The following is a 24,097-nucleotide window of genomic DNA, read 5'->3' as shown; positions in this document are numbered from 1 at the left end:
CATAACTTTGTGTGGCGCGTGTGTATTATCATCCATTATTCTCTCGCAACTTCGGCGACCAATGGAGTTAAAATATTCACCAGTCTTGTTATTTTAAGGTGTCCAGCAGCCGATTTCACGAAACGCTAGGATTAATCCTATCTCGAGTTAGGACGAGTATCCCGTCCTAACTTAGGATCGGTTCAAATGCGTCCTACGTATTTGGATACGAAACTGCACCCGTCCTAAGTCCTAAGATTAATCCTAAGTTAGGAAGACTTTGGTGAAATCGACAGCTGGGCCTTTAAAGGTACTGGTCACATTTGTTTGGTAATTTGTCAAAGACCAGTATGTTCACTTGGTAACACAACAAATGCATAAAATAACAAACCTGTGACAATTTTGACTCAATTGGATTGAAGTTGCAAAACAATAATGTGTGTTTTCAGATGCTGAGAAAGACTTCAGGAGAGGACTATCTCAGATTCAAATATTTGAACGAGAAATAAAAAAACTATGTTAATTCAAAGGGAGTCGTTTATCACAATGTTTTATTCTGCCAACAGCACTCCGTTGCTTGTTACCAAGTTAGTTTTTACGCTAATATATATTTTGAGTAATTAACAAACGTGTCTAGTGCCTTTAAGATGCACTGTGGGATATCCAGCGTTGTCACGGCGACTGAGTAACCGGAAGGAGGAGAATTGTCAGATGTCATGTTTGGGGGATTTTGACGAAGAAAAAAAAGTCCACAGCTGTTCAGGAATTGTTACAGAATGATGAAAGAGATAGTATTTCCCAACACAGACTGACAAAAAAAAAATCTTAATGGAGTCTCCTTATGATATGATACTAATAAGGAAACACCCAAGTTTTGTCATCCACATCAATTATTCAAACTAGAAGTTACATCTCAGACTCAACTAAAATTCTTCTACTGCAAAAAAATCTCAAAATATTCTCTTCCTGATAACGCAAAGCATTCATTCCAAAACTTCCATTCTCTTCAAATGTTCTCATAAAACTGCCAGAATACACCCCATTGTATACGACAACACACTGTCGAACAGCGCCCTCACACAGGCAAAAGGACCACCGGACGAAATACATAGATGTTCCTTTGGTGTGCAAAAACATGCGCATGACCTCAGCGTATCAGCAGCCTTGCGCTTAAAGGAAGGGGTCTACATGTATACTAAAGTCTCAGTCTGTATTGAACAAATTATAAAATTTCATCCATTAAGTAAAACATTTAGTACTTCACAACCATTGGACGACATGTAGCTGTTCTTGGTGCGCCTAAACATGCGCATGACCTCAGCGTATCAGCAGCCTTGCGCTTTATGGAAGGGGTCTATTAATAAAGTCTGTCTGTATTTCACAAATGATAAAAGTTCATCCATAGTACATACATGTACGTAAGTACTTCACAATCATCCTGGACTCTTTGACTTTGAAGTAAAATGTGAGCGTGGGCCTATTGTGCTCAAATGTGCTGGCAGACTTACTAACAAACAGTCAGTCCTTACTTTACATTCATGTACAATCGTTATTTTTTAATGAGTAAGCAATGGGAGGCGTGAAATTAAAGGTGTACATGTATTGCAATGTTAAAAAAAAAAAACCAAGAGAGTGGGACTTGAACCGGCAACCTCCAGTTTCATGTGCTGGCGCTCTGCAAATTGAGCACTGACTTGCAACAACACCAAACAAAGATACTTCTTACAAAATAGGGAGACCGCAAACAAGGGGCTGGATAGCTCAGTTGTTAGAGTGTTGGCATTTTAATCAAGAGACAGAAGGTCCAAGTCACGCTCTAGTGAAACTTTTTAAATTAGTTTTAGCCCCAAAATACTTTTCTTTAAAAGTTTCCAAGTGGGTTATTACTTGACACTATTTTAAAATACTAAATAAATTCTGGATGTATTTTTTAATTTTTTATTTGATATAACCAAAAAGCTAGTCTCCCATTTTGTATAGAGCATTATATTCAGAGGTATCCAGTCAGTTGCTGCATACTGTACAAATCTTTGCTTGCTCTAGCTTTCTAATCGTGCATAACTTGCAAGCCGAGTCTAGGAATACGTCTTTGCAAATTACACAATTTTCACTAGACTAGACCATCCACTGAACCAAACATTGATGACCCTAGTCTTAATCTTAAGCCATGTACGCTACGGTGTAACATGGATTATAACAAAACCAATTGCAATGTCCATGTACATTGTGCATGTTCTTCTTCAGTGGCAAATGCATTCGCTTGAACACTTGATTTTTGCACCATGTAATGTTTTCTTCTGAAGGGAAAGGTCGAGAGAATGACCTTGACAAGAAGAATGTCACTTCCGAAAGGAAGAAATCAACCACTTAGAAATGTAGTGTAGGGAGCATATATTTCTGGAATACACTAGTATGTACCAGTACATGCATGACTATCTTTCTTAAAGGCAGTGGACACTATTGGTAAAAATATTACTCAAAATAATTGTTAGCATAAAACCTTACTTGATAACGAGTAATGGGGAGAGGTTGATGGTATAAAACATTGTGAGAAACGGCACCCTCTGAAGTGCCATAGTTTTCGAGAAAGAAATAAATTTCCACGAATTTGATTTCGAGACCTCAGATTTAGAACTTGAGGTCTCGAAATCAACCATCTAAACACACACAACTTCGTGTGACAAGGGTGTTTTTTCTTTCATTATTATCTCGCAAGTTCGATGACCGATTGAGCTCAAATTTTCACAGGTTTGTTATTTTATGCATTTGTTGAGATACACCAACTGTGAAGGCTAGTCTTTGACAATTACCAATAGTGTCCAGTGTCTTTTAATAAATTGTTTGTGTATGTGTACACTGCACTTCAAGCTGGACTGTTCATGCATTCACCAATTAATTAGCCTTTCATAGAAGACAATAAATTAAGTACAGTCATGCCAAAATATTTTTTAATGAGCAATAACGTGTCCATACTAATTTTGTCCAGTGCACACCTCATATAGTACAATGTACATGACATAAAGCCCAGTGTGCAATCATTTACACATCTATCCGAGTGTAAATAAAGTATGTCACACATGAACTGTTCATATCCATTTTTCTTTGCATATTATGTGAAGGGTCATCCTAATATTTTCCCAAAGTATTATGGTAAATGGTAACAAGATTTTTGCGGGGGAAAAAATAAGTGCCACTTTGATTAGAAATAAAAAAAAAGTGTGTCAACAAATCTTAAAATCTCAAAAGATCGTCTGAAGGGGACTCTTCAAAAATTGGTGTGGTGTCCATTGGAATGCTGCCCTAAATATGACCTCGGGTCGATTTCACAAAGAGTTAGGACAAGTCCTAACTTAGGACTAGTCCTAGGAGATATACAAATTGCATGGATAGTCCTAAGTTAGGACGAGTAACTGGTCCTAACTCGAGATAAGACTAGTCCTAACTCTTTGTGAAATCCACCCCAGAGATCTAAGCACTTGGAATCCACTAAACATGGATGAATTTGACGTACTTGATGAAAACACCGCGGTCAATTGACTGCTTTCTCATAGAGTAGACAGTGTATTCAACTGAAACATTCACATGTGACTTTTGTTGTGTCATTCTTAATAAGTTTGTCTATTAATTAGCATAGCATAACATAACAAAAATCGAAATGTATACATATAAGCCCCTAAATTTATGTATGAAAACAACATCGAGAAAAGAAAAAAAAAATGATGGGCTCTCTTTAATTTAATGTGTGTACCTGCACTGATTAACAACTAGTCATGGGTAGCACCAGGCCTGGGTGTAGTACACAGTATACAGGTAGACAGATACTAATAATAAGCAATCCCTCGACGTCGAGGAAGATGTTCTCCACAGAATAAACTAAGTTATTAGGGTTGAGGTAGCTGATGCCTCTAAAGGTAGACAGAGACCATTTACATGTAACCCTTGTTTACAAATAGAGTGACCTTAAGACACTGGACACTATTGGTAATTGTCAAAGACCAGTCTTCTCACTTGGTGTATCTCAACATACATAAAATAACCAACCTGTAAAAATTTGAGCTCAATCGGTCGTCGAAGTTGCGAGATAATAATGGAAGAAAAATAACCCTTGTCACACGAAGTTGTGTGCGTGTTGATTTCGAGACCTAAAATTCTAAACTTGAGGTCTCGAAATCAAATTCGTGGAAAATTACTTCTTTCTCAAAAACTACGTCACTTCAGAGGGAGCCGTTTCTCATAATGTTTTATACCATCAACCTCTCCCCATCACTCGTCACCGAGAAAGGTTTTTTGCTAATAATTATTTTGAGTAATTACCAATAGTGTCCACTGCCTTTAAGACAGATACCTGGATGTTATAGACCATTACATGTATGAAACCCTTGTCAAAATGTACAAAATATTCACATAGTGCAAATATGTGATTTCAAAAGGCTACATAATATTATTGGGTATACAATGTAAGACAATTTTATGTCATAACCATAATGTGACACAATACAGTACATCAGAGGTATCAAGAATAACTGCCAAATAAATTTAGAGATGTGCCTCCCTTCTTCATGTCAAAATGTAAAAATAATCACAGTGGAAATATGTAATTTCAAAGGCTACATGTACATAGCAGGTATCCAATGTACATGTACAAAAAAAACCATTACATAACATACAGTTAAAACAAAAGGTGATGAAATTACAGTACACAATGTACACACTATGCTGTGCATATTGTTCTATTACTTTGGTTGATTTATTCTATGTCAAGTGAAAGAGAAAAAGCAACTAGCCGTACCCTTGCACACACAAAAAAACAGTGTCTGTAGGTCATTAGGTAGGTGTCCTCTATACACTGCAGCCTCCCCCTGGCTCGTCGTACTGTACTGTGTACAGGCAGGCAAGCTGTTAACCGCTACGACCATGTAGGAAGGAAAATCCACTCTTCCTCCATGATCCATGCTTCCGCTATGTTTTGATGCATTGTTGCGATAGTAACTAACCTACATTTACCTGTATACTATCAAAGATTGATGAATGCACATCAATCAGCGCAATTAATATAGTTCAAAGTCCTCATGTACAGAGATGGAGTAGTACGTAGGATTTCAGGTAATAATAACAATAATAATATCAAAGTCTTATACACATGTAATAATAATAATAATAATATCGAAGTCTTATAGCGCATGTATCTCCCAAACAAGGTACTCATGAAGGTGCTTCATATAATACAAACTTATATTCTTATAATGTATGCTTCGTTTTTGAAAGGGCAATTGCACTTGCAGGGAACCAAGGCATTTTCTCTTTGATAAAGGGCACCCTACAAGTCCATGTATGATTGAATTGTAAATTTCAAGGGCACCAAGGCAATGATCATGGGGCATTGAGGCAATCCCTATTGTTGCCTCCGTGAAGTATCAGGCCCGCAATTTGGAGCGAGTAGTATTCAATGTAGATTGATGACTGCACATCAACAGTGTAATTAGTAGAGTTCAAAGACTCATCTTTTATTAGGTAGGGTAGTAAGATTTGTAAGCGCCATTATGTCAGATTGTCTGTTGTTGGCGGTGTGGTGGATAATGGGTAATTATTAGTACTGTAGTGTATGTCACGTAAATTGATGACCACACATCAACAGTGTAATAAGTAGAGTTCAAAGACTCATCTACTTAGGTAGGGTAGTAAGATTTGTAAGCGCCATTATGTCAGATTGTCTGTTGTTGGCGGTGTGGTGGATAATGGGTGATTATTAGTACTGTATGTCACGTAAATTGATGACCGCACGTCAACAGCGTAATAAGTAGAGTTCTACAAAGTCTCCATCCCTCCCAGAGATAGAGTGGTTAGGTTTTGTAAATACTGGCTTTATGTCTGGTCTCTGACATTGTTTTGTTGTTGTTGTCCTTGTCATGCTCAAGTCAGGCCTGATACTTAACGGAGGCAGCACAGGGGATTGCCTCAACCCCCTGGGAATTGCCTTGGTGTCCTTAAAGGATTTGGGTACTTTTTCAAAATGTCCATAGATTTACATTAAACTTACAGGGTTTGAAGATATTAATGATAGTGGAAAGCTTCCCTTCAAATATTACTTACTGAGGTGCTGTGGTTTTTGAGAAATGGGTAAAAAAAATGTCATGAAAAAACGTTTGTAAATGATTAAAATAATTTTCATGACATTGTTTTACTCATTTCCCCAAAACTACAGCACCTCAGCACTTAATATTTTCAGGGAAGCTTTCTACTATTATTTTCTCCAAACTGTGTAAGTTTAGTGTAAATCTGTGGACATTGTGTTTTTTTGTCCTACAAAAGTTACATAGACCCTTTAAAGACAGTGGACACTTTTGGTAATTGTCGAAGACTAGCCATCACAGTTGGTGTATCTCAACATATATGCATAAAATAACACACCTGTGAAAATTTGAGCTCAATCGGTCATCGAACTTGCGAGATAATAATGAAAGAAAAAACACCCTTGTCACACGAAGTTGTGTGTGTTTAGATGGTTGATTTTGAGACCTCAAGTTCTAAACTTGAGGTCTCGAAATCAAATTCGTGGAAAATTACTTCTTTCTCGAAAACTATGGCACTTCAGAGGGAGCCGTTTCTCACAATGTTTTTTACCATCAACCTCTCCCCATTACTCGTCACCAAGAAAGGTTTTATGCCAATAATTATTTTAAGTAATTACCAATAGTGACAACTGCCTTTAAAATGTAGACATTAAAAATGTCCTCATACAGGTAGGCTTCCTCTTGGGGGGAAAATGGCTTGGTGCCCTTACCCTTTCAAAAATGAAACGTAGACATGAAAAAGTCATCGTCTGTCATAGGGAAAAAGCATTAAATTAAAACACTTTATGCCTCACTTTTTTTCTTATACTATGTTGGCTATGATTGTATAATGATTTATGACTTATGGATTTTTGATATTTTTCGAAGATTCGTGTTTGTGTTGCGTTGTTTATTATGTAACATTATTTATTCATGCCTACATGATAATATAATTGTAAATAACCTGTCACTTGTCTTTGTAACAGCAATCATGAAATAAATGTTTATTGAAATGAATTTAACTGAATTGAATATATAGTCAGATTGATCGTTATTGGCAATTATAATAATGGAAGAATTACACTACACTAATGATGCAATCAATTAATGACAAGAATTATGCAGTCTTTTTTATTTCTTGCAGTCCTAAAGTAAACAGCCTTTTAATTACAACGTATTATATAACACCCAATTAGGCCTTCACCAGTTGAATTGGAAGTTTGTAGATCGCTCAGCGTTCACTAATAAATCCATTTTATGGTCGGTGTGTACGTCATAATAATAATCAATGAGTCTGTTGTTTGTCTTTTTGTGTTTTTGTGTTTTTATGTTTGTATGTTTTTTATGTTTTGTTTACTCATTAAAGGAACACGTTGCCTTGGATCGGACGAGTTGGTCTTTGAAAAGCATTTGTAACCGTTTGTTATAAAATGCATGGTTAGAAAGATGTTTTAAAAGTAGAATATAATGATCCACACAATTATCACTCAAAATTGCACGGCTTTCATTTTACGTCGCGAACTAACGGTCGGCCATTTATGGGAGTCAAATTTTTTACTCCCATAAATGGCCGACCGTGTTTGTCGACGAGGTAAAACAAAAACCACACAATTTCGAGGCATATTTGTGTAGATCATTGTATTCCACTTTTACAACATCTTTCTAACAATATCGATTTTATAACAAACGGTTACAGAACACTTTTCAAAGACCAACTCGACTGATCCAAGGCAACGTGTTCCTTTAAGCCTCTGTACTTCATAGAGCTACATGTATATGTTATTGTAGGTAATTTTTAGCTGATTTTGATTTGCATTTGTGTGTATTAAGCGCAGGGAAGAACAGTTCATTGACAACTGATGGGGCTGATGACCCGGCTAATAACATTTTGTTAACAAATGTTCTAGGTGTTACAAGATTTTAAAAGATATTGAATAATAAACCACAATTGGGAAGCTGACTGGATAAATTTTGAATCAAGATTTGATATTTACTTCTTCTTTTTTCTTGAACTGTATATTACTGTATCTTACTGTTTGTTGCAATCTTGGCCTAATAAATAATAATAAAAAATAAAAGACAAATGAAGAATCCATTCAACTTGGCTTCCCCTCATTAATTGGAAAATTCAATTTTCATTTCAAAAAATGTTCTTATTATGAAACAATTAGTACACTATTAAAACATGTACATGTACATTGTAATTGTAATTGTATTACATGTATATTACACTGTACATTGTATAATGTTCCCACCAAGGTCAGTTTTGTTTATGTGTAAAGTCTACATGTACGTACACACGCTTGCTGATATTTATATTAGTTTATTCATTCAGACATTAAATTACATGTACCGGGCCTGATACTTAACATGGGCAAAAAGGCGATAGCCTCCAAGCCCCCTGGTCATTTGCCTTGGCTCCCTTTAAACGCTCCAGTAGAAATTTACAATTTCCTCACCCTTTACCGAGGAAAAAATTCCTTGGTCCCTTGCCCTTCCAAAAACGAAGCATACAGGCCTGATGTACACAGATAAACAACACAAAAATAAACACTCAACCACAAACGTAGGACTTGGAATTGCCCGCAGGCGAACCAAATCACTGTCTTAAACTGTTGCTGTAATTGCCATCCAATGGTGTCATATTGAGAGTGACAGCTTTCCTGTTAGTTGTTGCTTTATAGGAAACAGAAGTTGAGGCCTTATATCATGGTTAAACCTGACATGGGCCATAGACTTCTACACTCTTGCCAGGGATGTTGTTTTTCTTCTATGCAATGTCAAAATGGTGAAATGTGCTGGTACATCTCTGGATCTTCTGAAGGCAATCAGAGTTAAAATTTTTTTTTTTTCAGCATTAAAGGGACTCCACCATGCTATGAGGCTATCCATCCTCCATGCTGTTTGTATCGGGCTGCAAATTTTCGTAAAGCCTTTTTGGGGGGAGTTCGGTGATCATAAGAAGGGCAAGGGGGTACGATTTTTTGTTTTATTTGTATTTCAAAATTTGTCTTATTTCAAACATTTTCTTTAAAAAGAGGATGAACAACCGCAAGGTATGTTTGCGGCTGATGATTAACAAAAAACATGCGCAAGGCCTTTTCGCGAGTATATAATAGATTAAAACAGTGTACTGTTACACATTATGTTAGTCTTGGTCCAATATGCATCTACTGTATTCCAGGATCGACCCTGATCACGAATTGCCATTAGAGGACGTTATATCTAGACGAATTTCTATCACCCCCACGAACCGCTCTCGTGGGGAAAACAAAAACGCTCCCCTAGATAACAAAGCGCCCAATACCAGGAGTGATTCTTACTAAGGGTAGATCATTGAATACGATCCACGATCATGTTGTTTTAGAATACGCATTTTGGCAACAGTTATATCTGTTTACTTTTATGCTTAAACTTAAGTTTTTCATATTTCTAATGTGTGTAATGTATTATGCTTGTGAATGTTTTGCCCGAAAAAAAATATTATTATTATTTTAATAATAAAGAATAAAACATTTCTAAGCCCTGCAGCCGATTTCACGAAACGCTACGATTAATCCTAACTCGAGTTAGGAAGAGAAACCTGTCCGAACTTAGGATGGGTTCAATGCATCCTACGTATTTGGATACGGAACTGAATCCGTCCTAAGTCCTAAGATGAATCCTAAGTTAGAGAGAGTTTGGTGAAATCGACGGCTAGAGGTTTCAAAAGTTTGAGTACATCAAAAAGATTGTACCATTGGCTCTTTCCGAGTAAATAAAATAGATTTTACATGTACATGTAAGACCTTGGAACTGAAAGAGGTAATGAAGGAAACGGCATTGCCCCGGCAAATCAGGCCTGCTAGGCCTATTCAATCAACAATGATGAAAAAAACTAAATCGTTACGTACACATGATATGTTTTTAATATGTCAAGAGGGAAGCAAGGGGGAGGAACTGGATCGAGAGGATGAGGCCGAGATTCGACCTCAGAGTCAGATTAGGTGCAAAGATGCGGACAGACTTAGCGTCGAGCATTCAGCAACAGGATACCTGGGATTAATGACATCAGAGTGCGTCCCTGCATCCTGGAGAGCACTTAAAAATCTCTCCCAAGACGTTGGCGCAGAAGGAACGGACACAACACATCAAGAGAAAAAACAACCCACAATACCTCACAAAGTAAACAACATGTGCATCATCTGCATGACAAAATTGATTTGCACAATTGACGAGATGGGAGAATAGAGTGGTCCCATAACAAACAGAATCCGCTGACAAAATGTTGGTTAAAAAAATAACCGATGACTGGGAAAATGCGATGATAAGCTGGCCCACAAGCAGGCCTTGAAAGGGCACAGCAATTTCTCTTCGGTAAAGAGCACTTCTACAGGGCACCACAGCAAAGGCACAGGGCACTACGGCAAGTGCTGTTGGTTCCATGGGCTATTTTAAGGCATGGACTAGTGAAACAACCAAGCTAGTCCTGCTGAAACGTAGACCAATTTCCAATTACAAAAGTGATCCAAGGAACAAAACAGAAAACAATAATTCCAGCCAGCTCAATAATTCTCAAGAAGAAGATCTTGCTAGGGAGACGTAGAGGCTCCCTTTCATGAATAGAAATAAGGACATTTCTATATTTTGCTATTACGGATATTAAATTAACCCAGTTTCTGATGAAAGTAATGAATGACATGTACACTGTAGACTCAAGGACCCTTCCAACTGCACATTAATAATTTTGTCAAAAACCAACTTTAAAAGGTTAATACATGCAGCGCCAGTTGTAATACAACTCTTAAAAATTTGAAACTATTTTGAATCTATTTTTGCAATGCAGCTGTTGATAAACTATTTTTGAATCTCCTGAACAAATTCAGTTGACTGCATGTCTGTATACCAAGACTCGCAGTAAAAAAAGTACCTTTTTACTAAAAGATCTCAAGTGTATGAAGATACAGAGAACTGGATACAAAACATGAGGCCATTGCCTTGGAATGATAAAGATCCTAAGGCAATTTGAGTGTCTTTGGTATGGCTTTGGTTGATTACAGTATACTCATATTGACTGGCAACGAGGTAACTAGTATACGTCTATTCCCACGAGGGACTTTGAGTGACCAGAAGAGTGACAGGCCCCTCTTCTGGTCACTCACAGGCCCGAGGGGGAATAGACTACAATAGTTACCGAACTATGCCAGTCAATATGTGTTTATAACACAGCTCGGTCTTAAATGTCAAATTAGAACAGAAAAAGGAGTTTTGTAGTTGTTGTTCACGGTTCAAGTCAAGAGAGGACGCTGTAACTGGGCACTATTTGCAAAGACTAGTGCCCGCTCTGGTACTATTCCATCAAAACACGGGCGCGCGATCACTAGGCTACACGTATATTAGTTTATCCCTAGTGACCGTGTTTCAGCCAACCAGAATACAGAACGTGCAAGAAGTGTGTTATAATCAAAATTAGTGCCCTTATCTCAAAAATATTAAATTTAGTTTAAAGATTCTGCTCCAACAATCATTAAAATACAACAAAGAAGTAGAGGAAGTGAACTTACCTATTCCTCGTCGTCGGAATTCCTTCACCACACCGAGACTGAGTATATAGGCCACTTGAGTTGAATTGGGGAATGTGGCAGATAGTATGTTGAAATCCTGGGAAAATAAAGAGAAAAACAGACAAAGTAAAAATACTTGATTTCTTGAAGAATGAAATTTCAATATTTTTTTTTTACACTTTCAGGGCTTGGGTTTTTACACTGGACCACACGCTCATTGTTATCTTGCTCATTATTTTGCTTAGCATAAAATTGATAACCAATGTTTCCTACTTTTGAAGCAGCTCTATAAAATTGGGCCCTTAATTATGTACATGAACATGACTTCATGTTTTAAATTAGTCGTTACGTTGCTGGATTATATAGCTGCCCTGATATCATTAAGCCATCAAGTCAAGCGTGTACAGCCACTTCAACAATGAATGGAGCCTAAAAATAGCCTCTATAATCCAGCGATGTCTCAAAATGATAATAAATAATTAAATAAAGACATGCTGCGTTTGACTTTGAGCTTCTTTGACTGAATACACTGTGCTCAACGGGAAGGAGGTTGGAAGTTGTGTAATTTTTTATTAATTTGTTTATCAAATAATATTCAAAAGGGACACGGACTGGGTATGTCCCTATAACTTGGTGTTATTTGTTTTCCAATTTCAGACATTATTTTTAGCCCGTTAGCAAACAAAGCACTACATCATTTTGACAGATAATCATTACTTGTTTTAATTACCTCCCTCCCCAACCACATCCAAAAAGGAAATGCTCGTCAGCAAATTGCCTTCCCTCATTCCAACCATGAAGAAAAAAACCTTTGTCCATCTCCCTGATATTTCTATTGTCCATTGCTTTATTCTCAAAACAGGATTGAAATTAATGTATTTTTAAGACAGAATAAAATTGTAAATTTGAGTTTTAAATTCAAACCATGATGAATATTTATTTCAAATTAGAGGATTTACATAACATGCACTCCCACTTAAGATATTTATTAGAGCAAATTGCTATAATAATAAAAACTCAGTGTCATTTGGTGATTTCTTTTTACATTTAATATTTTTTTAAACAGTTTGGTTTAAACCCACCCACCTTAACAAAATATATATATATATAACAAATACACAAACTTGAACTGGACAGGTTTGGAAATACTAGTATTCTCATCTTGAATGTCCCAAGATATGCATAAAATAACACACATACAGTGTACATTTGGGCTCAATTAATCATTGAAGTTGCAAGAAATTGAAATGGAAGAAAAACACCTTTGTTGCACAAATGTGTGTACTCTTCCAGATGCATTCAGGCTGGCCTCATTCAGGTCTGAAATCTCTCTCAGATTCAAGTATTTTAATTAAAAATTACCTTCTCCCCCCAAAAAAACTACTTTTCTTCAGAGGAAGACGTTTCACATTGCTCATTACATAATAAGGGAATCAATGTGTGGTGAAGAGGTTTTCAACTAGTGGTTTAATCCCAACGAGCCCTGGTTCTTGATAATTTTATAAAGAACCAAGGTAAATTATAAAGAACCAGGCCTCGGCGGTTTTAAACCACTAGTTGAAAACCGATTCAACAAACTTTGATTCCCATTCTTAAATACCTTTTCGGTAAAAAACATCATCACTTTTTGGTCAAAAAGTCAAATAAATGCAAAAATTATAATTGTTAAATGATTTCTTTAAACACAACACCCCTCCAGCTATGAAATGGTAGAGCACTCCGCCGCCCTCGCGTAAACAACTCCTTAAAAGGGAATGCTGTGCGCGTCGCGCGTATCGCGTGATGTGGCACAACTGTTTCAGCCGTTGCTCTCGACCAATAGGAATGAAGAAACTGTCTTATAAGAACAGGTGCAAGGTCGCGTGTCACGCCCAAAAATTAACACTTTTTACCAGTCATAAACAAAGGTTTATACACACCCATGCTCTCCACCAATAGGAATAGCGAAACTGTCTGAGGTATTTATGAATTAGTTTTTATGCCAATATATATTTTAAATATCAACCAAGCTTGTCCAGTGCCTTTAAAATGTGCACTGTGACGTAATAAAATTATCCTACATTTTCCAATCTGTCATTGGTAAGAGAGAGGTCACTTATACCATACCATGGTATACAGCTTAGTGGATTATTTACTTTTATCTGCTGTTTTCAACTTCCAAAATCTCATTCCCAAAACAAACAATGGAATTAGTTTGTTAAATAACAGGGAGTGGGAATAAATAAAAGTCTAACGATAAAGATAGTGTGTTTTGGGGTTGGTTTTCTCCAGGGTTCTGCCCACACTGTGGACTGTGCCGGAAAACCTGCCTGGCAATCAGGATTTCCCAACCACCACAGAAAGAATTTCCTCCGCTTCCAACCACCACACATTTTCCAAATTTTAGAATTTTTCATTTTATTATTATTATTATTTCTTTTTTTTCTTTTCCTTTTTTTTTTTTTCTTTTTTTTTTTTTTTGGGGGGGGGGGTGGTGGGTTAAACAGTGAATACAAATCTTCCAATTATTTTAAATAAATAAACTATGTATGTATTTAAATTTTTAATATAATTCCCTTAGGATTCCAAAAATACAAATAAAATTCAATAGATATGGAGCTCGTCATTTGATTTGTGTAGTGATTCAGATTTTCATGTAAACTGAAGCAAACATCTCCTTAGGAAATAAATCTTGATTTTTCTTTTGTTCAAATCTTACATTTCTGGTCTAAACCAGTCCTTTCAGAAGCATCAGTCCACTGTATTCTGAACACGTGTCATGTACACAAAGAACCCTTGTGCAAATAGATGGTGAAAATGAAATGTCTGACAATAAGTTCATTGGCAAACTCTCTATGTAACTGGCAAATATGTATTTTTTCTGTAGTATAAATTATTGTTGCGTCTAGACAGTCTATTTTAGTCTGAAACCTTTAAAAAAAACTGATTAATTTACTGTCGATGATTTGTATCTCCCTATTCACAACCCAGCTTTTAGAATCTGTTAGCGTACAATATCATAAATTGATACAGCCTCCCTAAGTCCATTGCGATTAAAGATAGGGTCATATATTGGTCAGTACTCAACAAAATAATAACCATAAAATTTTACTTGATGAGAAGCAATGCAGCTGTTGATAAACTATTTTGATATGGTTTGGATCATTTTCACCCCAAAGAATTTCAATTTGAGAGATGATTTATGCATGAATTGTTTCTCAGATATCTGAGGATTGGTGTCCGTTCGCTAATGCTGCGGAGAGAGATGTGATTGGTATCCGCTGTCAACTCGCTCAATGTGAATGGATTCAATGTATGGGTGGCATGGTTAGCATGTGCGTAAAGCGCTCTCCTCTCACTAAGGTGACCCCGGTTCGATTCCCGGTCAAGGCCATGTGTGAGTTGAGTTGTGCGTTGGTTCTCTGCTGTGCCACGAGGGTTTTCCAGACTATCTGGTTTTCCTCCCTCGGGAAAAATCAAACCCTTTCGATCTTGGCTGTGCTCCGTGGTCATAATGGGTTGATGTGGCTGGCAGCCAAAAGCGCCCTCGCATGCCTGCTTCTCGAACACATTGTAGCCACGTCCATCACAATTAAGCTCTTAGCTGCGAGTAAGGATGATTAGCCCCCCAAATTATTAAATTATTCATGTTCTTGTGAAAATACCGTGATATTTTTCTGGTGTTTCTTCAGCAAGTAGACACAGTATAGACGATGTGACCTCTGACGTCACTCGAAAACCATAACATGATTCGCGCGCATACCGCCAGGCAAAACCTTTGTGTTTTGGCAGCCAGCTAGAAAGTGTAGTAATCTTACCACTACTACGCGTCTTTTTGCCCGGCGAAACATGACGTATACAATGTTTTGTCAACAGAGGGCGGTTTGAATGTAAACATAGGTCACATCGTCTATACAGCTGATACTTTCACTAGTAGATTTTTATGCCTCATAAAAACTTATATATTTGTATGTAACCACACATTACTTTGATTGAAGTGAAATGTTTCTCAAAATGCTTTATAAATACTAATAAAAGCTGCTTCTAACCAACAGTTTTATAGCCATTAACTTTAAGAGTGATTAACAAACAGATATATGTCTCTTCCCTTTGAAGACACTGGGCACAGTCTTCTCACTTGGTGTATCTCAACATATGCATTAAAAAACCTTGTGACAATTTTAACTCAATCGGGCGTTGAAGTTGCAAGATAATAATGGAAGAAAACACACCCTTGTCACACAAAGTTGTGTTCTTTAAGATGCTTGATTTCGGGACCTCAAAATCTAATTCTGAGGTCTCAAGATCAAATTCATGAAAAAAATTGCTTCTTTCTCGTAAACTACATGTAAGTTACTTCAGAGGGAGCCTTTGGTCACAATGTTTTATACTATCAAAGGCTTTCCATTGCTTGTTACCAAGTAAGTTTTTATGCTAAAAATTATTTTGAGTAATTACCAATAGTGTCCAGTGCCTTTAAAAGAAACTAAAGCGCACAGCCTGCATAAACACAAATAGAACCAAGGTAAACATTATGACTCCATACAAACATTTAAACACAACAATGCAAGATATGATTGTTTAGATTGTATGAAAAACCATCTGTCATCTGTCATTGGATTCCTCTTTCAAATTCATGGAGGACAAAGACTTGCATAAAAAACTCATTATTAACCATTGATAACATTAACCTTTAAAATTTATGGACATTAAACAATTAAAGGGGAATATATGCATCATTGAATCTACTGAACAGTAGCTTTAGCACAATCACTTGTGCAATATTTTAAGTCGTTTTAATTTATCTACAAGTTTACTTTTTATTTATTTGTTTATTTATTTCCTTTTATTGTTTATCCTTATCTTATCTGTTATTTTTAGATATTTATTTTTAATTTATTTCTTATTCTTTTTAGATTTGTAATTTATTTTTTCTTATTAGATATTTATTATTTACTATTGGTTGTATAATTATCTGCTTTTATTATTGCTTTGTGTACTATATTTTGTTAAATCTATATTAATTTTATTGTGTACCCCAGATGTGGGGCAACAGATCTACGGATTATAGTATGTATTTGCTTTTGTTGACCCTTGCCCATCTTGGGGTATATTGTCAATGTATTTTGTTTTGTACTGTTATGGCAAATAAAATAGTTATAATAATATTAATAATAATAATACTAATAATAATAGTTTTTTGGAAGATAATTTTGTATAGATCCTCTAGTTAACAGTGCAAACAATCTGAATCTAAATTGTTGGCAAAGCATCCTGATGGAAATGTCACACCAACTTTATGTAGAGGACAGGGAAGCAGCACGCTGAATTGAACCAAGGTCTTAAGCCCGCTTCATACTTCCTGTGAATACGAAGCAAATTTGACGTAAATTTGGCGTCACAACCCTCCTTTTCGCAGCGATATTCGCGAGTGAGTTGCTTAGAGTTGAACTGCTCCGAATTCTCCGAATTTGTGACGTCAACATTCATATCCTTTTCGCATTCACAGGAAGTATGAACCGGGCTTTAGGAATTCTTTTCTACATGTACATGTGTACATGTACCTTGGGTTTATCTTGGTTTTAAAAGCCCTGTTCAAGCTGTAGCATAATGGTTTTCTTTTAATGTTATTGTGAAATTATTCAATGCATATCCACTGCGTTCGTTTTTGCATATATACTTGTAGACCGAAGTTTGCATGTATCGGCCCATGATACTAGCTTGTTCATTGAGAGAACCCTGGGCATTATTTTATTTTATGAGAACGGCCACTTCGAGGTGAGGGCTGCACTTAGGCTCATCTAATTTGGGCTGTGGACCGGGGCACATTGACCCGTACTCCTGGGGCTAAAACAAGGTTACCCCCTCAACGTCCGTAAGGCTATTTTTTTATTATTATGATGACCCCACACCAAAGGCGACTTCGTGAATTTGACCATACTTCAGAGAGAAATACTGTACAGAAGGTTTGGCACTACAGATATAAACGTAGTTGGACAGTTGCTACTACACGAAATTCCCCAAGGTATTACAAGTTGACAAACTAATTCCAGCTTGCCTAGACCGGGAACTAGTTTGTCAACTTCCTATACCTCGGGGGAACTATCAAATGCCAACCTAAAAATAATAAACAATGTTTCCCTACATGTTTTCCTTACACTTCTTTAGTTTAGCATCATTGAGCTTGAGAAAACCTGGTTTGACATTTACGTGTGCCACCATCTTTTCATGTGAATGATGTTCTTGCGCGTTAAATACACTACAGTCCTGCTGCTCAAGTGCCATGATAGCTTCGTAAAGCGCACGCAGAGTCCGATAGTAGATTGTCGACTTGCGATAGCCTACAGACTATGCGGCGTGTGTATAATTACCATAAGTGCATAAATGTTGTACTATGAAATCGTCTCCTATACATGCATGTATACATTGTACAAGTAGTTACATGTACCAAGTGCAAGAATACTTGAGACACACTTGGTAAACAGCAAAAATACCATCTGGCAGGTGAAGGTAAATGGACCAATGAAAATACCGCTTTTGATCAAGCATAAAGAGGTATAAATATGCACTTTAAAAATGGAGAGCTTCAACATGTATGCTGAAACTAATATTCTTTACTAATATTAATGAATTTATATTATTTTTCTACAGGTCCAGTATTGAGACCAAATATGCCTCATAAGTGAACTTACATCATGTGTACGTAACATTTTTATCCAGGGTGCTTATTATGGTCAACCAGAAACACCAGGGTTAACCCCTACTCTTCCACAATAAGTGTTCTAGGTTCTTTGATAAAGTGCACTGCCAATCCTTATACACAGGCCATACAGCTAAAATGTCGCGCGACCAGGGCTGAAACCCACACTCTGTTGATCAGAAACACCAGAGCTTGAATTCGGTGTTCTCAGAATCATTCTTCGTTTTATCTTCAAGACAAGTGCACTATCTGTTGTCATCTGGTAAAGGTGTTACACCTCAAATGTCAAAACAAAATGTAAAGAAACTGGCAATGATGACTGTGAACTTTAAGGTGGGTATGTCATTCTTCATGGAATTGGGTACCAATTAACGCTTGATGGAAGCTACAGAGATATAATACTCCTTTGATTTCGGAAACATGTACATGTACTTCAACTCACTCTGGGCCCAATTTCATGGCTCTATTTATCGTTGAATTCTGCACTTACAATCTCGGATCTCCCCTTACTGTGCAAGCGCCACAAATCTGCACTAGCATTATAAGCGGAGAATGCCTAGTAAATTGGAATATGCATGGCACCGGAGAAAAACGGCATTCCAAGTTTCCTTGTTAGCGCCAATTCTTTGCTTATGGTAAGTAGAGCCATGAAATTCGGCCCAGAACTAAACCATACCCACAAAGTGGGTGCCCCCCCCCCCTGCAAAAAAATTAATAATAATCCTATACATGTACTGTAACACATTCTTCCCCCTCTTGTAAACAGAGAATCTGAAAGCACTGATCATTTGTTCTACAAGAAATGCGGCGCTACATTGTAGGTGCATGTATGCTCAAATTATAAGACTCGTATAACATAACACCATCATGTAATGGTTTAACATAAATAACTGATATGTTTTATTGTATTGTACTTTTATACTACCTGTAAATGCATGAGAGATTAATAAATTAAATGAGTAAATAATTAAAAAATTAATCAATACAAAATGAATTAAAATTAAATGCTGATGTAAGGGACAACTCAATAGGTTTATAAACCTTGAGCTTCAGTTCAGACCATAATTATCAACATTAATCTTGTAAATCATAACAATGTATAAATCAACATTATACGAAGCCAAATCTCTATAATTTCGCTATCACTTTGTGACTACCCTGGTCTGGCTGTGGGTTTCTAGTCTGAGTGGGGTGCTGCTGTTATGGGAATTAACAACAAAAGGAAGCACAGGATTCCGTTCATGCTGGAAAAAAAAATCAGCTGCCCACGTACAGAGGTTTTGTTCACACATCGCCCATCCAAGCCTTGCAGATGAATCCTCCTTTCCAAAGACTACATTTACATGGGTGAAAGTGAACTCATTTGACATTACGTGCTTTATAGCATTTGAGTCTGTTAAGAAATCTCTCATCTGATTTCAACCACAATGTCGTAGAGTTTTCTGAGGGCAAACAAATCAGAAATCAGGGTAGGCAAAATAACATGCCTGATTTTGAGAACAAAACACAGGATTTTGTGAACATACATGTGTAAAACGCAGAAGAAGGCATGCACAGCACTGAAAAGCAAACACAGCAAAATGGTACAAAACAGGGCCCAATTTCATAGACTGCTTATTTAAAGCGAAAAAAGTAGCTAAGCACAACAAAATTATGCTTAACACAATGAGGTAACCAGCCAAAAATACAATTTCACATGTACAATATTTGTGACTGGTATCCTGCTCATTATTGCTTAGCAGGGATTTTTCAAGAAGTATTTTCTGCTCAAAAGCAACGACTGAAAATTTGCCCAGGTTCTAGATCCTCAGCAATTATGCTCAGCAAGTTTATACCTACCTCTCTGTGGCATCTTGACCTCGTCTTGACCTCAGCAACGATCAGACCAACGATCTTCCCAGCTGACTCTGCCGAGAGGGAATAGAATTTCTGGTCGCTAGTGATGTCTCGATACCAGGAATCTGGATATCTAGAAAGAAAAAATAATAGTTTTTACAACAAATACCCTTTTTGATTTTTTTAATACCATATTAATGTATACATTGAAACTATCATGTGAAAATTGACAAAATTTCTTAGCAAAAATAGATTTCCAGCCAGATTACAATACAGTTACTATTGCTGCCACTTGTTTCTTGCTTGGCCAAGAAATTTTCGAAGCAGTTTGAATTGAAATTGAATTGAAATTGAATTGAAAAGGTAATAGGACTACACAATCTGAGAACATCCATACTCCTCTTTCTATTACATACATTGTAATAGATGTTTAAATTTGCAAAAGTAACGTTTTTTAGATATCGTCGCGGTACTCACTGCCAAATGTCAAAACATGGGATTCTCACTGCCTCTAGCTACTGGGCAATCTCGGGCAAGCTCTAGAATTGCAAGGGTCGTGGGCTTGAATCCCACCCGAGTAATATGCCTGTGATGTTTTTTCACAGGACTCGAGAAAGTACTGAGTATATACAGTGCATCGGTGTATGGGTAAAAACCAAAATTAACATACATTATATTCACTGCATTCCTGCATGTGTTTATTTCACATTCTCACATTTTTCTACCATTATTGATAAGAGGGTACATACAAAATATTCCATTAAATTGAAATGTACTGAATTGAACTGAACAGAAACAAACCATTTAGTTTCAGAATCATGTTGAACACATGTATAAATAGTGCTCTATTTTTAGAACGTTTGAGGAGATTCTGCTCAATTATCTCTAAGAGACAATCCTGAAGCTACGATCCACCCACTCCTTGCTTCAAAACATTCTCAGGACCCTCAATCTCATTAGTTATTTCTTTTAAAGGCAGTGGACACTATTGGTAAATGTCAAAGACCAGTCTTCTCACTTGATGTATCTCAACATATATGCATATAATAACAAACCTGTGAACATTTGAGCTCAAGTGGTCGTCAAAGTTGCGAGATAATAATGAAAGAAAAACACCTTGTCACACGAATTTGTGTACTTTCAGATGCTTGATTTCGGGCCATCAAAATCTAATTCTGAGGTCTTGAAATCAAGTTCTTGGAAAATTACTTCTTTCTCGAAAACTACGATACTTCAGAGGGAGCCGTTTCTCACAATGTTTCATACTACCAACCTTTCCCCATTACTCGTTACCAAGTATGGTTTTATGGCAAAAATTATTTTGAGTAATTACCAGTAATGTCCACTGCCTTACATGTAAGTTCATTCCTAGATTTTCGTGTCGGTGTTGAATTTGACTAACAACAATTGTGGAATGCGATTCTATTGTTGATATCAAATGAAGCTTTGTTTCAAATTTCTCTCTGATTTTTCAGCAAACAAGTATACTACACAATTACGGTTGACACTGTTTCAATGTGAGGTTAGGGACTTGTTATTATTGCCCAACTTTTTATTAGGACTCTATCTATTGGAAAACATGTGGAAAAAAAAACAAGCGGATTTGTAGATCCTGCAATAAGTTCTTAGTTAAATTTTGGTGTAGCTAAGCTGAAAAGTTGACTGCATTTCAAAAGCTCTACATTGCTTGTTACAAAGTAAGGTTTTATGCTAACAATTATTTTGAGTAATTACCAATAGTGTCCAGTGCCCTTTAACATTCTTAGGATCTTCTCATCTGTATCATCATTTTACATTTTAATAACAAATTACAACAGCAACTGAGCTGCCCTGTTTAACTTCAATCAGCAATGACAAACAAAACTTATTGCTGGAAAACAATAAATAAATAACAGCATGATCCCCTTCCCCTCCCCCACAAAGAAAAATAATACAACCTTAGGTTGTATTACTTTCCTTTGTGGGGGGAGGACCTTGTGTTATGACAAAGCTCACTAAACAGCTCTGAAATAATCTGGAAAATCTCACGGTGCGCTAATATTGAATTGCCCGAGGAGGTAGAAAGACATTGTGATTCGATTGAAGTCTTGCATCCTCAACGCTGGACCGTTGTCGCTACGGGTTTAAGTTATTAAAAGATGTGATGGCATGAACAGAAAATTGAAAACTTCAAAACAATGTCCAGATCTCACAAAAGCAGCTCTCTCAGTATTTTCCAAGAAGATCTTATTCATATCAAAGCCTGACAAGTGAGCCTGCATTACAGTGTCGATCATTAATCCCCCCCCCTCCTTTACCAGGCCGGCGAAAGAGTAAACAAATCTGAGCTAAAGAGCACCAAAATAGTACCATATCTGACCAAGGTCAAAGGTGGTACAAGAATGTTTTTGATGCAATGAAACGTGAGATTGCAGTAAACACAGTTCTTCTTAATTGAGAGGTTAAAAAAAATTTTAAAAATAAGGTTACCAGCTAAAAAATACCATATCACATGGGTACAATCTGTGACTGGTATCCTGCTTATTTTTGCTTAGAAAAAAAATTGTAAGCAGGTTTTTCTGCTTACAAGGATGTCTGCTCATAATCACGCAGTAAATAACCTGGGCATCAAGGACTGTGGATGTCTCGATTCAAAAATGAGTGACCAACGCGAACGAATACCATATTTTCTGGAAATCAAATATTTTTTCTACATGTATCTAAAATGTTCATTCACAAATCTTGCTAAAAAAAAAAAAAAAAAAATACTAATAGTACACATATATAGAAAACTGTACCACAATTTCAATGTTTATACAAATAGTTTATTTAAAATAACACTGGCAAAACAAAAATAAAATTTGGGACAAGGATGCTTTAAATGTTTAGAAACCTCATTTGGTAATCACCATGAGTTTGTGCGACCATTACTCGTTACAATGTAAGTTTTAAATATTACATGAATTTCAGTTGGGCAATAGTCTTTAAAGACTTCAGAGGGAGCCGTTTCTCACAATGTTTTATACCATCAACCTCTCCCCATTACTTGTTACACCAAATAAGGTTGTATGCTAATAATTATTTTGAGTAATTACCAATAGTGTCCTCTGCCTTTAAAAAAAAATGACATTTATTGGAAACCAAGATTAAGTCTTATATTCAGGTTTTCTTTGTTTATTTGTTAAACTTATTTCACTTTCACATTTCATCGCTAAATTTCTCTTTCCAAACAATTCATTGTATTAAATCTACTTGGCTTGCAGCGTTCTGCCCACAGTGATCAGTGCCGGAAAACCTGTCCGGCACTCAGGATTCCCCAACCAATTTCCCCAAAACGAATTTCCCCGTCTTCCGACCTCCACACACTTTGTTAATATTTTTCAATTACACATGCAATATCCTTTAAAAGGTTTCCAACGAAATGTAAAAATGGGTATTTATACATGTACCAATAGAAAAAGTATCCCAAACCATTAATTTTGAGCGCTTCTATGATTTGAGTCTATTTACATGATCTACCACATGATATATCTCGCAATTGTTTCCAGGGAACCATTTTTACACCACTAAATAAATCCCGGGCAGGACCCTGGGCTTGTCCTCTTCACTGCATGCATGGCATAGGAAATAGTTGTTGCTACAAAAGCTCATCCAGTTTTTGCGTTTTTAATAGTCTTGAAGTGCTACCCCTATCTTTCTTGTTTTTCCCATCAATATAACTATTAAAGGCACTGGACACTATTGGCAAATGTCGAAGACTAGTCTTCTCACTTTGTGTATCTCAACATACGCATTAAAATAACAAATCTGTAAAAGTTTGAGCTCAATTGGTCGTTGAAGTTGCGAGATAATAATGAAAGAAAAAACATCCTTGTCACATGAAGTTGTGTGCTTTCAGATGCTTGATTTTGATACCTCAAATTCTAAATCTGAGGGCTCGAAATCAAATTTGTTGAAAACTACGTCTTTCTCAAAAACGATGTTTCTTCAGAGCGAGCCGTTTCTCACAATGTTGTACACTATCAACAGCT

At 36.6% G+C, this 24,097-nt stretch overlaps 1 protein-coding gene across 1 annotated transcript in view; it reads right to left on the bottom strand.

The window, feature by feature from the left end:
* LOC139943753 (N-alpha-acetyltransferase 60-like) overlaps positions 1-24,097 on the bottom strand; it is a 39,611-nt gene that overhangs the window by 11,054 nt on the left and 4,460 nt on the right. The window contains exons 3-4 of the mRNA XM_071940530.1: positions 20,091-20,220; positions 11,573-11,669 (exon numbers count right to left, since the gene is read on the bottom strand). Of these exons, the coding sequence (XP_071796631.1) occupies positions 11,573-11,669; positions 20,091-20,220 (227 nt within the window). The remainder of the gene's footprint in view (positions 1-11,572; positions 11,670-20,090; positions 20,221-24,097) is intronic.

Source organism: Asterias amurensis, chromosome 11 (assembly GCF_032118995.1).
Source record: "Asterias amurensis chromosome 11, ASM3211899v1".
Taxonomy (NCBI): domain Eukaryota; kingdom Metazoa; phylum Echinodermata; class Asteroidea; order Forcipulatida; family Asteriidae; genus Asterias; species Asterias amurensis.
The sequence above is the reverse complement of the archived record's forward strand: the minus strand, read 5'-3'. Positions and strand labels throughout refer to the sequence as shown.